General features: G+C 37.0%; 1 protein-coding gene across 1 annotated transcript; it reads right to left on the reverse strand.

The window, feature by feature from the left end:
* Positions 1-4626: 4626 nt before the first annotated feature.
* On the reverse strand, positions 4627-15933 carry efhc2 (EF-hand domain (C-terminal) containing 2). The gene is made up of 15 exons (XM_059499407.1): positions 15818-15933; positions 14639-14827; positions 14394-14544; positions 14078-14301; positions 13754-14005; positions 13021-13128; positions 12718-12856; positions 11546-11711; positions 9908-10050; positions 9620-9816; positions 9392-9525; positions 8466-8660; positions 7044-7136; positions 6847-6949; positions 4627-4892 (listed from the first exon to the last, which is right to left on the reverse strand). The coding sequence occupies exons 1-15, from the start codon at positions 15857-15859 to the stop codon at positions 4782-4784; spliced, it is 2247 nt and encodes a 748-aa protein (XP_059355390.1). The 5' UTR covers positions 15860-15933; the 3' UTR covers positions 4627-4781.
* Between the last annotated feature and the right edge of the window lie 1254 nt (positions 15934-17187).

A 17187-nucleotide genomic window follows, 5' to 3' on the forward strand; every position in this document is an offset into this window, starting at 1 on the left:
CACGCATGCCGATTGTGTGTGAGCTCTGACTCCTTCCCCTCCCTCTCGGCTCGGCTCCCCTCCCCTCCGCTTTGACGTTCACACCCCCTCTTTTATTGAGGAATCACATGGAAAAGGGAAAAGGATGGATGATGTACATCTTGGGATGGTTGTCAGATGTGAAACGTGACACAGCAGTCGTATATCACCTTAGGGACACACACATACTCGCCCCCAGCTGCCACACTGACAAGCAAATGGGGATTCCAGCCAAATCAAGAGGACTGACCAAAAGTCTGGCCCTCTTTTACGAGGTCCAGGTTATAAAACTGTTAGCAGAGTTTACTTAAAAACAATTGGTCTGCTGGGTTTCGTTGCTGTCTTGAATGAGACTTGGGAGGGGTAACTCAATCCAGCTGCAAGCTATTTTGAAGTATGTATGTAGTTATATGTTGTAGAATAATGGGGGAAAAAAAGATTTTTTTCTACCTCAAGAAAAACTACAAAGGGGAATGACAATAGCTGTATTAAATTCACATCTTCATACGCTAGCATGTGTGATGAAATTCTTACAAAATATGAAGAAATTGCAATCAAATGCAAAGCACATAACTGCATTCTTGGAATATAAAATAAAAAACAGATGTGCAATTATAAGTTCCCAATGAACGGATAATTACTATTTCACATCTCCGACATGGAGAGAATCCAGCAAGCATTTGTGTTTTTCTCAAAGTTTGTCCTTCTGTGGCCAAAAATGTCCTTTAAACGTCATGGTCGAAGAGGCATTTGAAATTAAATTACTGCAAATATTGGCACTAGAGGGAGAAAAATTTGAGATATGGACTTCATCTGTAAGCAGACTGAAGGTTTGTGGCTTGAAAATATCTGATTGTCAGATCTTACCAACTTTATCCAACAGTTTCCATGATGCGAAGTCTGCCAAGAAATTTAAAATGACTTAGTTTGAAGCTTCTCTAAGAAAAGACAGCCCAAGGTGGACTAACTTAACTGCGTATATTGACTAATGTACAGTTTTACAAAAAAAATGCAGCACAAAACGTAATCAGATGACACACATAAACCATCATGCCAAGTCAGAAGCCCCTTGAGAAATAAAGTCTGTGCTAAAAGCGCAGGAGGTCAAATGTTTACTCAGCATAAATTACCTGCAAGGCTTGGTGGGTGTGACTTCACAGATGTTCTCACCTTCTATCTCTCAACCCCTTGACCCAACTCCTGTTCACACTTCAAATCTGAATTGAAGTAGATTAGTGCAATGCTAATTCAAAGTGGGCTGATAATGACAACTGGGTTATGTTACATGGCCGCTAGCTAGGTATTTTATAAGAATAAAAATAAATAATTTATCTGAATCTTTTCTACAACTGCAAGACAAATGAAGACTGGCGGTGACCTGGTATAACAGCGAGACCAAAATAGCCTTAGCAGAGATTTCCTCCAAAAGCTTCCCATTCTGGAAAAGAGCCCTTCTCATGCCTGTCCATTATATTTTTATTATATCCAGGAGCATCTGCAGTCTTTCAACACTCGACTATTCTTTCAACTTCCGTTTTGCAATCTGATGTGGCACGAGTATTATATCAAGTGATTTACAGTCTGCATTTGTCCATCCATCTATTATTTGCTTCAGTGCATTAAAACCTTTTTATGAAAGAACCTACATTTTCAAAAAGGATAAAGGGGTGAGAATTGTCAAAAGACATTGCATTTGCCTTGATGTCTTCTTACATGACAGTACTCATCCATGCATTTTATCCACAGATTCAAATCTGTCTCCCCTTCAACTGAATTTGGCTTTTATTTTTTAGCCACAACAGACTGACTGAGGGTTTGCAAAGCAGCTTGTCAAGCAAAGAACATGAAGTGAGCCAAAGTTTTCAAACTTGGGATTTGATCATGAAGTCTCATTTCAAGCTACATGACAAAAAAGCCTCATAATTTCGGGTGATTTATATTAAAACAATGCATGCTGTCTCCCAGAAATGAGCTCCTCTGGGAACACTGACCTGGATGAAAATAGTCCATAGTCCAAATTTACAGCCGGTGTAGAAAAACATTTCTTCCTCTAGCCATTTAAAATAATACCTGCCAAAGACAACTTTGCATTGATCACTGTACCAGGTCTAGCAGGCAAAAACACATACCTACTAAAATAGGTTCTTAGCAAGGAAATAACAGAAAATACATATATATTATAGAATTTCTGTGTGAGTTAGTTGGAAGAGTGGAGTCAATTATGACAGCGCTGTAAAAAATAAAATAAAAAACAAGACCATCTAAAGGCAAAACTGAGGGGAATGTAACTGTTTCCCCATATGTACCTGAGGCTGTGACTTGCCTCCTAAAATGACTTAATTCTGCATGTTTACTATCAGTGTGCCAACTGCTGTAAGCATTGTCAAGTCTGTAGCTATGAAAAGGACAAGGCAAAATGAACGGCATCCGTTAAATTCTAGCAGCTTTTCCTATTAAATTAAAACTTATAAAATGAGTACATCTTGTTTAATTGTGTTGTATTTAGGCAGTTTCTGTTAGTGGTGTTTTCTATTAGATAAAACAACTCTGAATATATGTATTAGATGCTGTTTAAAAGAATATATCTGCTTCCATTCACTGTCAGACTATTTCAAAGTACTGACATCTAGGGTTGCAGTTTTGTACTAGGGGATAGTTAAAAATGTATCATTTATCATGAATGTTAACATGATTTGAATATGAAATGGCAAGCCATTGTGATGTAAAACTGAAAAAAAGAAAAGGCAGAATTTTATATTTGTTGAAATCCTTTGAAATTTTATATCGCTCCTAAAGCTGAAGTGTGGAGTTTGTGGATCACTGGTCACCAAATGCTAAATTTATGACTGTTTCAAACAGATTTCTCTCCTGTCTGCCATTGGTTAGCTAAACAGATAGCCCCACCCAAAAAACATGCCATTGGCTGGCTGATTGAACAAACAGCAATATTTTGATGGCACTCCAGAGCCATCGTGTTTTATTTTTTTTACGTTTTGTTGAAACCAACCCACAAATTGTTAACCTATAGTTGTCTCTGCATAATAATTTTAGACATGTATTTTAAGATTGAAAAATGTCACACTTCACCTTTAAGGGAACAGTTCTCCTCTTACTATTTAAACTCTGTCTACCGCGGTTTAGTGGCGGTGTAGTGGTTAAATACTTTTGGTTCAAAACTTCAGGTCTGTTGTAGTAAGTCAGTTTGGCTAAGATATTTCCTAAAGTAAAAACTAAAGCAATACGATTGATTTTGACTATAATTTTGTAATGGACCCTTTACACAAGACTGTGATGTTTTACTATTTGAGCAAATGGGAATGCAAAAAATATTTTTGTTACTCTCCCATTCATTGCTCTTCAAGTTTACCCAACTATCGCTGCTGAGAATCCCGGAAATGTGAGAAAGGTCCATTGAAATGTTTAGCAACCACCAACAGACCTTTAAAAAATTAATTGGAGATCTTTTGCAGCAGAGACTTTTATAACATTTTCCTGTTCAGAAATTTATAGAGACTTGACTGGAGACTGAATAAACATCAGTTAAACAAGAGCCAGGAAATATTAAAACGATGAACACTCTATTTCTTAATGTTCTGAAATGCAGTTTCACCTGAGGGAGAAAGAATCTGTGTATTTGGTGTAATGAAATGTGTTTATGCGGTTTAAGGTAAAAAAAAAAATAAAAACATTATTTTCCATATACTGTAAATTATTGGTTCTCCTCTATGCTGTGCCTTTCTGAAAAGCATACATTTTTACAAAGCTCATCGGTCTGAAAAACAAAGTGCACACTAATTGGCCAGCTATCCAGTGCATTGTGATTGGCTGAATACCTCAAGCATGTGACGAAAATTATTATTGCTAATATAGTGTCTCTTACTTTTAGGATTGCACCTCTGTGCCATTAATGTGCTCCAGACAGAAATGAAAACAGTACTGATAATTTTAAGGTAATGTTTACACCTAGGTAGGTTAGGGTCTTTGTTGCATTTTGGAATGATAAAGTGTGTCCTTTTTCCCCATTCACTGGAGACAGGCTAAAAAAAGATCCTAGATCCATCAGCCTTTGTGTTTCGGACAGAAGCCTGCTAACTCATGAGGCTAATATTTTAGTAAGTGTGAAGGCTACTTGATAATACCGGTGTGATGTAATGCACTTCTTTTGTCTTGGCCAGGAACTGAGGCCTTGATCACAAAAGCTCTGATTACAGACACGCTCAACCTGTCTTTTTATATACAGCATCAGCATTTTTCGGTTGCATAATGTGCCAGATCAGAGCGTGAACAGCCAATGCAGGTTATAAAATGAGGATGCTTTTTACCATGGGAAAAATGCTCGTTCCCTTTAACTTAATCATGATAAGACCTTTGGGAAATCTGAGTTTGGGTACTTTATAGCAGGCACTGCAGTTATTTTCTCTTATATGCCTTTGGCATGTTGCTGTATTATATTGACAGCTTTATCCACATAATCATGGCACATGCGCATGTCTGTCTGCCTGTATAAGAAATATGGTTTGATTTAGCGGCTCATATTTTTAACTGCTCCACGCTTGGTCCCAAGGCACTTCCAAACAGCTCTCTCATTCCAGCATGTTTTTGATTTTATGTCGAATAAAAAATACACATAAACGGTATTATGACATTCATGAAGCACAACAGAAACAACGATGTGCAACAATGTGAATTTAATCAGCGCAATACACAAAGTCGAGCAGATTTCTTGACTTTCTCATGTTATTGAGGATCCCATCAGGCTGTTCTCAGCTGTCATTAATGTTTGTGGCTCTGCCAAAGACGTCCTCCAGAAAGAGCAAGTAGTTGATGGTTTTAACTGCAGTGTCTGCAGCGTCTCCTCTCCAGTCTGCGTCAAACTGAAAACAACGGCACGACAGGGTTTGAGAAACAGTTCACAGAGGTTCCTGGAGCACATATGTTTAACTGGCACTCTCATTTCATGTCTCTGCAAATTAAGCTGAACCGAGACAAAGATTTATCAGGCCGGATTGACTTTAGCACATGGTAAATGTCTTGTACTTGCTATTTAAAAATGTATAACAAATGTTAAACGACTTTGCGTGGTTCAGTAAATCAGACACATAATCATCTTTTTAAAAGAATTGCTACAGATAAGATTTTTTATTGCTCAATATGTTAAGGTGACCAGATTTCTCAAATGAAACTGGGAACATTTTTAGTTCAACAGTCTATATATCACTAAAATATCCAATGTTATTATCTATGAATTCAAAACGGGGGACAGTTTTGTGTGATTTGAACATGGCGAATGTAGAACTGCGATGAGTTATTGTATATCATACTCTGACATACTACTATAAATTAGTGTGATCATCAACAAACACTTATTAACTGTAAAAAACCGAGTAAAGGTCCTTGCTCACTGAGTCTGAGATTTTTGGTGTGCGTTTTTTTGTACTTATCATCCAAACCTTGCACACAGTCAGATGTGTCAAAACACCTCTTAAAATGCTTGCAATGGACATGAAAAACGCAGAAAATCGAACTCGATCCAAATTTCTTATGACAGACGAAAGTTTCTGAGGCAGTGTGTAAACGTAATTGACACATCGTGAGGCTGTATTTATTTTTGTAACGTATGCAAGGACCGTAACGTTTCCTTAAACTAATGTTTGTTCAAAAATGATAACTAAACCTAAAATGATTAAAAACGTTTTGTTAATTAAATAGACACACAAAAAAACTTAAAAACTGAAGTACAAAAATACTTAAATGTAAACAAAAAGAAATTTAAGATAAATAGGAATATATATATATATATATATATATATATATATATATATATATATATATATATATATAACTTTAAATTACATTTAAATATTTGATTTGAACAAAATTACTAAAATTATAAATAAAACTGAAAATACAAAGCTGAAGCTAATTCTAAATTTTAATAAACACTATAATATAAATAAATCTAATATAACAATGGATATCAATGCATATTGGCTACCAAAGGAAAAAAAAATGTCCCTGGAAATCCAAGGCATCTGGTTATCCTGTCACATGTAATATATAGCAAATATACATACTTTTTATGCACAGAGCTTCATGTGGTTTTTATGAAACATGGCTTTAGTCACTAGACTAGACAAATTAGACAGACCGATCGATCCTTACAGATTCAGTGTGGTCTTGTGGTCTTATTCTTCTTTCTTACATACTGAGAAGTATTTGATAAATGCAGGGCAATTCACCATTGTAATGTCTGCTATATTAGGTTCAGTGAGGGCCACAGGAAATGGCTGGAAACTGGCAAATTTAGCGGTCAATAAACACAGTGAAATGAGCTATGAGAAATGAGCGAGCAAAGCAAAAAACAGAATCACACAGCCTGGCTTGCTTCTTATAGATCCATCTTGGAATCGCTATGAATGGTCCTACAAGCCTTGATTACATAGAAAAGATTGCAGTGAGAAACTATTCAGACAAATCGACCCGTGGCTCCACCTGCTGGTTTGTTAAGACCCAGCACAACTGGAAGGTTTCGCATCGCGCGAGTCAGTAAGCAGATGGTTCTGTTTAGGCTCCAAGGAGACATGCTAAATTACTGCGCTGTAATAAAAGCTCCACTTCAGAGTATTCGTTGAGTGGGTTTTTTCCAAGTTTGATTTACTTGTGATGAGGCTTGGAGGTGCTCAAAGCTTGTGGGGCCCAAAGGTTACCAGGGCCTGCACCCTGACACAAACACTCTCATGTGCATGTGGCCGCTTTAGCAAAAGACAAAGAATGACATCTCAAAATATGTGTTTGATGATAGAACAAATGGACTGCTTTTAAACTCACCTTCACAGTGACATCTGGAAGCACAGCAGGGGCAGGGTTTTCTCTCCAGTTGATACTCGATAGGAAGGCATGATAGTCAATCTTCTCAGACTCGTCTTGAAACCTGGATGCGAACATGAGAGATGCAGAAAATAAGGATGTGTTGTGGTGAAATGTTTCTTGGATAATAAATGGGAGTTTTGCTCTGCTGACCCTACTTTTCGAGAAGGGCTTGTTGTAGGTCATAAGACAGGGGCAGCCGGAAGGCTTTAAAGATGACCTGTGCCTCTTTAGAAGAGAGGTGTCCTGATCTACAGTAGCACAATTTGAGTAGACAGAAAGAAGAATGAGTAATTCACGTCAACACATTTCGTAATATATATATATATATATATATATATATATATATATATATACATACAGTGGTGGCCAAAATTATTAGAACACTAGTATTTTCACCATCTAAAAAATGGTTTCAAGTCACTTATTTCTATCTTTTGCTGTCATGTGTCAGTAGTAAAGGAGGAGTCTGACAACAGCCACATTAACATAAATCAACATACATAATATTTATAATTTATTACGTTTTTGAATGAAGTTTTTTTTTTTCCAAGTATCTCTTTTCAAAATTTTAAAGTATTTCTTTGAATTAGGATTAGCAATCTGTAACGCTACAAATGGCTTCACTTTTAAACAATGTAATGCATCCTTGCTGAATAAAAGAATTAATTTCTTTATAAAGTATTGACCCCAAACTTTTGAATGGTACATATTATAAAATACTATTAATAAAATATTATCATATTCAATTTTCTTATGGAGTTCATGCCGGACAGCTGCAGGCATTCCTGGTTCATTATTTTCAGAACATCGTAAAATAACGAAACTTTCCACAGGGCCACATAAACAGGACAAGTACGTTGACCTGTCGGCATTCTTCCTCATCTGTTTCTCCTGCCTGCAACATGCCACAGGTCTTCATCTGTTTCCAATGCTTCACTTGAACCGCTGGAACTAATCGCACCCCCTCAATCTAAAGCAGACTGATGGTTATTCTACCTCAGCGTGATTGTTAGTGGTCCACATCAGTGCCTGCGTGACTCTCAATAGCTGAGAACAACTATTTTGTGGTTCTGTATGAATGCATGTTTATATCAATGTTGATTTGTTATTATATTCATTTGGTCATGTGCATATACTGCAACAGGGTGCTTACAAGTAACAGACAGAAGAAAACAGGAGGAAATATATATTAGGACAAAGTTAACACTCATGTATGAGAACAATTATGTTCAAATTCAGTGGGGTTCAAATATCTAAGACCATATAAAAAAAAAATATTGTTTTCCAAGTGTAATTAAAATCTGGAAACATGTAAACCAAAATAATATTATAAAGTAAAATGTATAGTAAATAGTAGTAAAATGTTTGATATTATTTTGGTTCTGAGGAACTGAATGCACAAAGTATGCCATTTTGAAACTAAACATAAGCAGCAAATTCTAAATGTGAAATTTGTAACACTACTCACAAATAAATCATACAAATAAATATTTGAAGTGCACAACTTATTAAATACAAGAAAATCTACTTTAAAAAGTTAGATTTGAGACAGAAAGTGAACCCTGCTTGAGGGCTACCTGTCCCGGTCCTCATGTGTAAAGGCTCGAATCATATCTGTGAAGTTCTCAAAGTTTTTCTTCTTTAGCTGATCCTGAGCCACAGCAAGCGCGAGGCTCAAGTCCACCTCTGATTGTTCCCGCGATGAATAATTGCGACCCAGCGTTATGATCTCGTGTTCAGACAACCGAACGTCCATTTCAGCCAACAGAGTCCTGTGAAGAACACAGTGTATTGTGTGCGCATATTTTGAAGCTTAGCAGCTGGTCTTTGGTTGGTCATGAGCTGGTTTAAGCTGGTTAGGAGCTGGTCCTGAGCAGGAGCTAGTTGCTTAAGAACAGTTTAGGACCAGCACATGACCAAAATCTCTTTAAGACAAGTCATGTCACTCTGTGGCCATCTTTGAAACACCTCTCAGGCATTCAAGTGCAGCTCCTATCTCTTTGAATGGGAAAACTTCAAGTTATCCAATAAACTTAGGATTAAATTTCATATCTGAAAGCACCAAAGAAATCTGACAACTGTTTCATAAATGTTGTCATTTTTGCTCAAATAGCCTTAAAAAGATTCTCAGGCTAGATCAGCCATTGCGTATGTACAGTATTTATTTTTTCAACAGGGCTTTTACTCTTTTATTTGACAATGTGTTTAATGTCACAACCATGATGTGTATGTTAGGTATCAGAATTTAGTACAGTTTGTTTCTTATACTGTGTTGTACCCAGACACAGCCACCAAAAGGACTCTGAGTTTTGTCCCCAATCAGCCACAACAACTGCGAGAGAACATTTCGCAAGTCAGTTCTATTTCTGTAGGTAATCCCACCCACAATAAAATCTCAAATTCAGTGAGTCTAAGCCAAAATTGCACTCAAAATAAATTATATGGCTGGCTATAACAAGGTGTTATGTACCTTTTATTTGTGTATTTTTGGCTGCCTTCTTACCTAAATGACTCATATGGAATGAAGCCAGTGCTGCTTGGGTCACTCATGGTGAAGAACTGTTTTACTTTCTTCTTCTCTTCCTCACTGATGGATTTTACCTTGCTAATAATGGTGCCAATATTGGCCTTGGGGAACTAAGTAATTGAGAAACATACGTGAAGGGATTTTAATGAAGTTTCTGTGTAAAACAAATTGAATAAATTGAGACTTTTTTGATTTTTGTGTTACCTCATCTGCATGCTGCTCCATGTAATTGAATGTAAATTCATCAGCATCCAGCAGCTGGAAGGGCTGATTGTTCAGATCCAGCCGAGCTCCCACATACAAATCCTGAGCTGTGAAATACTCAGACATCTCACTCTTAAACAGCTCCTGTCCTGGCTTCTTCACTCGGCCTCTCTTTAAAAACTTACCCCCAATCACACCTTAAACACAAGAACAATGGAATAACATTAGGTATAATCTTAATCTTATGTTTTTATCTGATCTGAATGTAAAGGAACAGGAGGACAGTACCTGAGTTTCTCTGAGGAGGTTCAAAGACTGCTATGGTATCATCACTGAGGTAGACATATATGATAAAAACACGTTCTTTGTCCACAGGACTGTCTGTAAGCATTTTTGCCACAAATCTCAACACATTGCTTACCAGACCTTGCCTAAAGTTGAGAAAAAAAAATTCATTTATTATCTGGCTGAGAAATGTTTTGTTACAGGAATGAATAGAATAAAAGTTTTATCATTGATTTGAGATTTTAAAATCAAACTAATCATGTAGATGGACCACGTTTTTGCCTACACTTTGAAATTAGTTTGAGCTTAATATTTATTCTCACTGTAAAAAGTATTTATGTATACTATACCATTGGTACACTGAATAAAACATCCAAACAATGCACTAGAGTTTGATGATTTTATTTTTAAAATGGTAATTTTGAAGAGATAGTTAAAAAATTCTATCATTATTTACTTACTCTCAAGATGTTCCCATCATGTATGACTTTCTTTCTTCTTCAGAATACAAATTTGTGCACAAATCAGCTTAATAGAATGATTTATATTAAACAAATAACTTTTTTGTCCCTTTAGACTCTATTTATTATGCAATTAACAAAAGTCAAAAAGGCTTCTAACACTTGCTTGCTCTATTCTTTTTCTATTCTATCTGTTTTCTTTTTATATATATATATATATATATATATATATATATATATATATATATATATATATATACCTTGCTATGTGTACTGCGTTAAGCTAACTAAGACTTATTATAGCACTTGTATATCATTGCTCTTTTGTTGATTTTAATTGCTTCCATTGTTCTCATTTGTAAGTTGCATTGGATAAAAGCGTCTGCTAAATGACTAAAAGTAATTGTAAATTTCTGAAGGATCATGTGACACTGCGGAAAAGTAATGGCTGCTGAAAATTCAGACTTGACACAGCGTCCTAGACTGAACAGACCAAACTGCATGTGACACACTTTTTTTCTTGTATGCTCACTATACTAATGGACTCCCTGACTTTGCTAGAAAGTTTGAAGATCTGTTCCAGCTTACAGTGACTATTCTTAAAATATATAGTTCACCAGGCTGACAAGATCAGGATGGGTCTTGATTCCTTACTTCCATTCAAGAATTTTCCTTGCTTATTCAATGTGTGTTTAGCTGCTTTGAGGTTATTAGTATCTATAAAAGAGCCCTTCACTTTGAAGAGCATTCTTTTTCCCTTCAAACTCTAAGCCTGCCAATGTCTGACATTGTATTGTCCAAAGCAAATTAAGTGAGACAGTAATTTGCAGCGTGATACTGGTTCTGGGATTATATTTGGAAGCAAAACACTGTGAAAACAATGTATAATAATAAACTGACTTGAAAAAGTGTTTTACATCGGAAGTATGGTGAGATTGCGGTTGAGCTTCTGATTATTTATAAAGGGCATGTGTTCATCCTTGTGCAGTATTGCAAAGAGCTGCACTAAACTGATGAAGGATGACTTTAGTAGGACAGACAAGGGTCTAATGTCTTCTAGCAAAATGATCAGAAAGCCAGTTAGGGCCTGACATGTTTTTTTGATCTAATATTAATAATTTTAAATGAAAGGCAAGCATATACTCTAGATCTCCTAAGGGAGATTAGCTCCACTGGTTACCTGTCTTTTTCCATAAGCTTCTTGAAATCCTTCTGTGGAGGTTTAGGCAACAAGCCCTGACAGGAGCACAGCGAATCTTCCTCAGATCCAAATCCAGTGTAGGGTGGCACCTGTCTGGCTGCTTTAGGAGGGAGCGAGGCCTGGTATGAGACAGGTGTGAAGTCCTCTGTGAAGCCACAGAGGAAGAAAACATCAAACACACACACATTTAAGCAAACATATGCATGGAAAACCGGAAGTAAAGCCAGACTGGTTGCGTTTACTCATATGAATTCAATCAGCAACCTCTTAACCTCTGAGAAACGGACAAGTGCTTCATCAGAGCTTGTGTCATCTCGACTCCATTAGGCTCATGTGTAACTAATGCTATGATCTGTTCGGCCAGCATAACGCTGCAGCAGACAGATGCACGTGCACCCATATTGTGTTACCACTGGCATGGAGCTCGTGTGCCTCTCATGTCCAGGCTTTTGAAGATAAAGAGGCCAGGCTGGTCATTGCTCATATCTGCTGTCCAAAAACTGAGTCACCTTGAGGTGTCAATCAGTTCTGCTCCTTTAGTCTTCTGTCGTTCAATGCGTGTTATTCCAACAGTTATTCACAGAGATGAAAGCACACTAGGGAGCATTAGGCTCTCATAGAGATGTGGGATTTACGACAGGAAGACTTTGATAATAATGAACAGCTTGTCAGACCACACAGATGCGATGTGTACAGAGAATGAGGGGTTGGGGTATGTACATTTTCTTTTCAGTTTACTACAAAAAGCAGTAGAGCATAAAATTGCAAATGCTGTAGAAAGTTTGTCTGTAGCAATCAAAATAAATATGAGTTCACGACATAGTTCTAAAGTCACAGGTGAAACTCAATACTGACATCATGTGGTCATTAAGAGCGGGGCCAAACCCCTCCTTCCAATTTTTTATAAAACCTCAAAATAATAAAAAGAATCTATTCTATAAAATACTAATTCTATAAAAATACTAATAATTTAATAATAGTAAAAAATAATAATAATAACCTTGCTCTCTTTTGCCTGGAATCAAATTGTTTTCATTTATACAAAGTTATTTAACCACAAATCACGAATTAGGACATATTAATCAAATATAATGTTATCACCTTTAAAGCAGAAATACTACTGCCTCCCCTTGAGGCGTGATGTGACTCACCAATACCATATTTAGACCGATAATACTCTTTAGTGAAGTTGTCGCAGTCACAAATTAACATCCTACGACCCCACACATTAATGACGCCTCCAATGGTCAGGTCACAGTCTTTGTAGAATTCTTCTTCTACTGCTCCAGTCTGTAAAATGTTTAGGAGACATTCACATACTAGTCCATTAAAATTTAAACAGCTGGCTACTGAACTAATAAAAAAAAATATTTATAACAATAAACAATTGTTTATTGTTTAATTGTTTATTTCTAAGGGCATTGATAATGGACCAATTTTTAGTCTGTACTTACCTTGAGGCTATCCAAAATGTAGCGTCCTCCTTGTCCGACCGGTCCGAATACATTGAGGACTGTGCGGTCTGTTATTTCTCCAGGCTGGCGTTTGGGAATAGGAGCATGCTGTTTGACACAATCAAGAGCAAAATAATTGACATTTTGCATAACTTGAAGGACAAGTGAAATTTGCCAATGGGTTCATTATTAATTTTTCATTGGGGGACTCCTGCAAAACTTTTTCACATTACATTTAGTGAGAGGCAACAGAATGAGTGACAAGACTACATGACAACAGAAAAAAATCTTTCTTCCTTCATTATGAATTTAGACTGCAAAACAAGCAGGGAGGAAACTGAAAAGTGCTTTGGGAAGTTGGATATTCTTTCAGCCCTGTCAGTCTGGATAAAAGCTTGGCATGGAGGATGGAGAAATGTGTCCAAGCAAAAGAGTAGAGAGGAACTGATAACCATTAAACTGGACTGAACAGTAACCATTTAATTTCATGTTTTTCAAAGACATTCATTGAAGTCATCACCTCTGCATTTATTTGATCAAAATACAGTAAAAACAGTAATATTGTGAAATATCATAACAATATAAAATAACGATTTAATATTTGAATATATTTTTAAATGTGAGAGCAAAGCTGAAGAAACATTTCTTCTTATTATCAAGATATGTTAATAAATTATGGATATGTAATTGTTTTTTTTTTTTTTTTTTTTTTGCAGTGCTTTCTTTTACAGACCTTGGGAAGCTTTCCCCTGTGCAGAAATTTAGGGACAGCATCTCGACCAGAGTTTGGAAGGACAACTTCGTAAATTTCCATTGTGTCATCTGCCAGGAAGTAATGCAAGATCAGCTCTCTAGGGTCTCCAAACATCCTCTCAGTATCATCCCAGTAGCAGTAGAAGCGCAGGACGTTGCGGTCATGTTCCAAAAACTGCTTCAGGGTATCTATTCTTTCATACGGCCGCAGTGGCTTCATGTTCTCCTCCATCTGTGAGAGGGAAAGAAACAGTATAATATTGAAGTATTGATATTGCTATATAGATACACGATGCTTTCTTACCTCTTGTCGATGTGTGGAATAGGGATCTGCTGGCGTGGAAGCAGGGGGGATTAGGCGCACCCCCATTTTTATCAAGAAGTTGCGTGTGAAGGGGTCACAGTCCGTAATCATAAAGGTTCTGTTATAGAACACTATTTCCTGATTGATGTTAAAATGGTGCACATTGTAGAAGCAATCATCTTTAGGAACTGGGAGAGGAATGCGGTGCCTCCGAATCAGGGTTCCTACATTGAAGGAGAACAGATGGATTTAAACAGGATGTTTTTACTGGTTTGTCGTTTGTCAGGATGCTATACATTTGATTCTGATGGTTCACCCTGTGGGATCCCACTGTTTTTGAGCTCTGGCTCCACTACTTGTATGGTGTCATCCTCCAGATAGAAGTAAATCTTGCACTTTCTAACTCTATATTTTTCTTCCCTCCTCTGAGGTACAGCTTCTTGGAAATAAGCATCAAAACACAGGACCTTTGGGTAGGAAAATAGCATGGAAAATTAAGATAGTTTGCACAGCATTATAGGTAAAATGGCTATATTATGTTCCCTCATAATAAGGACAAACCTGTTTGTCAAAAGCAACCCATGCAGGAGCATTGCTGCCCTCTCCCTTTGGAAAAAGTGAATACTTGGGTCTTGCGCCCTGCCCCAGGAGAAGTTCTCCTCCAATGCCTGGCTTCTCTGACCCAACCATCATGGCTACTCCATTTGAATAATCAAAATGCTGAGATTTGTGAAATTTGTCTTTTCCAAGCTGGAAAATAATGAAGAGAAAATAAAATGACACTGTAAACTGTTTTCATAATTTTATGACAGAATCTTTGTTTCTATCAATTTAACTTCATTTTATGTGTGTGTTTTTTTTCTTCGTCAGTAATTAATGGTTGACAACATGAACTTCACTGCAGGTTGTGAAATTAGCAATAATCAAAGAGCAAGTTAGTGTTAGAGGTTTTATATATAAGGACTCAGCTGCTCGGATTGAGTTGGAGAAGTCATTCCACCAGTTGGGAACATTTAATTTAAAAGTCCGTAAAAGTGACTTTGTGCTCCTTTGGGATGGCACAATCAAGCGACGTTCACTTGCAGAACGCAAGCTTCTAGAGGGCACATAAGTCTGAAGTAACAAATTTAGGTAAATGGGTGCAGAGCCAGTGATAGTTTTTGTAGGCAAACATCAATGCCTTGAATTTTATGCGAGCAGCTATTGGAAGCCAGTGCAAATTGATAAACAGAGGTGTGACATGTATTCTTTTTGGCTCATTAAAAATTAATCTTGCTGTTGCGTTCTGGATTAATTGTAAAGGTTTGATAGAACTGGCTGGAAGAACTGCCAAGAGAGCATTGCAATAGTCCAGCCTGGATAGAACAAGAGCTTGAACAAGGAGTTGTGCAGAATGTTCCGAAAGAAAGGGCTTGATCTTCTTGATGTTGAATAAAGCAAATCTGCAGGATCGAACAGTTTTAGCAATGTGGTCTGAGAAAGTCAGCTGTTTTAGGCAGCAATGATTACATAAATGAACTCGCTAACTAACTAACGTTACCTAACGTTAAATAGAATATTAACGTTTGATACTACACACACACACACACACACACACACTTTCAATATTTTCAGTTTTATAAGTAAATATTAGCGAACCGCTCTATAGCTAGCAATACTGAAACAGCCTTTATTCACATAAAGTTGTTTTCCCTCAACACAGACAGAACATTTCTATAGATCATTTTTGTTATCACTTACATTTCTATTGACTGAATTTCCAGGTAACATTGGTAAGGCCATTATTGGTAGCAAGTGATGTCGGGTTTTCTCAGAGCAGGACGGTTCCAGACTGATGAGAACTGGTCGCCAAGATAACAACTTGTTTGCAAACAGTATTGCTAGGCAACGAAACGCAGATCACGTGACAGTACATTCATCGGTCTTCAGTTCAAATATGATTTCGCTTGAAAGACGTAAATCATATTTCAGGTTTATCAAAGTCCTTGCTTAGGCCAGTTTTTAATATCTCTCTGTGTTTCATAACGCGTAACATGCACTGACAGACAGACAGATAGATAGTAAAGTGAGAAATAAATAATTTTGAGATTACATAAATTACTTATGAACATACTCCTGGACCTAAGTTACATTTGAATCTTTTCAACCAAGTTATTGTAATTGTAATCTATTAAGATTAACCAGGTGGCCAAATTCTTATTAAAGCCCTTAAATTGTAAAAAGGTGCTGGTTATATAATAAGAGAATCATCAAAAAGTTGATTTCACTAATTCCGTACAAAAAAGTGAAACTTATATATTATATTCATTCATTTCACACAGACTGATATATTTCAAATGTTTATTTCTTTTAATTTTGATGTTTATAACTGACAACTAAGGAAAATCCTAAATTCAGTATTTCAGAAAATAAGAAAACTGTGAAAAGGTTCAATATTGAAGACACCTGGTGCCACACTCTAATCAGCTAATTAACTCAAAACACTTGCAAAGCCTTTAAATGGTCTCTCAGTCTACTTCTGTAGGCTACACAATCATAGGGAAGACTGCTGACTTGACAGTTGTCCAAAAGACGACCATTGACACCTTGCACAAGGAGCGCAAGACACAAAATGTCATTGCAAAAGAGGCTGGCTGTTCACAGAGCTATGTGTCCAAGCACATTAATAGAGAGGCTAAGGGAAGGAAAAGATGTGGGAGAAAAAATGTGTACAAGCAGTAGGGATAAGTGGTCCCTGGATAGGATTGTGAAACAAAACCCATTCAAAAATGTGTTGGAGATTCACAAAGAGTGGACTGCAGCTGGAGTCTGTGCTTCAAGAACCACAATGCACAGACATATGCAAGACATGGGTTTCAGCTGTCGCATTCCTTGTGTCAGTCCACTCTTGAACAACAGACAGCATCAGAAGCATCTCGCTTCAAAAAGGACTGGACTGCTGCTGAGTGGTCCAAAGTTATGTTCTCTGATGAAAGTACATTTTGCATTTCCTTTGAATTTCAGGGTCCCAGAGTCTGAAGGAAGAGATGAGAGGCACACAATCCACGTTGCTTGAGGTCCAGTGTAAAGTTTCCACAGTCAGTGATGGTTTGTGGTGCCATGTCATCTGC

Source organism: Carassius carassius, chromosome 19 (genome assembly GCF_963082965.1).
Source record: "Carassius carassius chromosome 19, fCarCar2.1, whole genome shotgun sequence".
NCBI classification, from domain to species: Eukaryota; Metazoa; Chordata; class Actinopteri; order Cypriniformes; family Cyprinidae; genus Carassius; species Carassius carassius.

Excerpts from the sequence above, each read along its gene's own strand:
- efhc2 (XM_059499407.1), bottom strand. The coding sequence starts at position 15,859 with ATGGCCTTACCAATGTTACCTGGAAATTCAGTCAATAGAAAT. Across the intron at positions 14,302-14,393 it reads AAACAGTGGGATCCCACAGG|GAACCCTGATTCGGAGGCAC; the intron begins GTGAACCATCAG and ends CCTTCAATGTAG. Across the intron at positions 14,006-14,077 it reads ATTCCACACATCGACAAGAG|ATGGAGGAGAACATGAAGCC; the intron begins GTAAGAAAGCAT and ends TCCCTCTCACAG.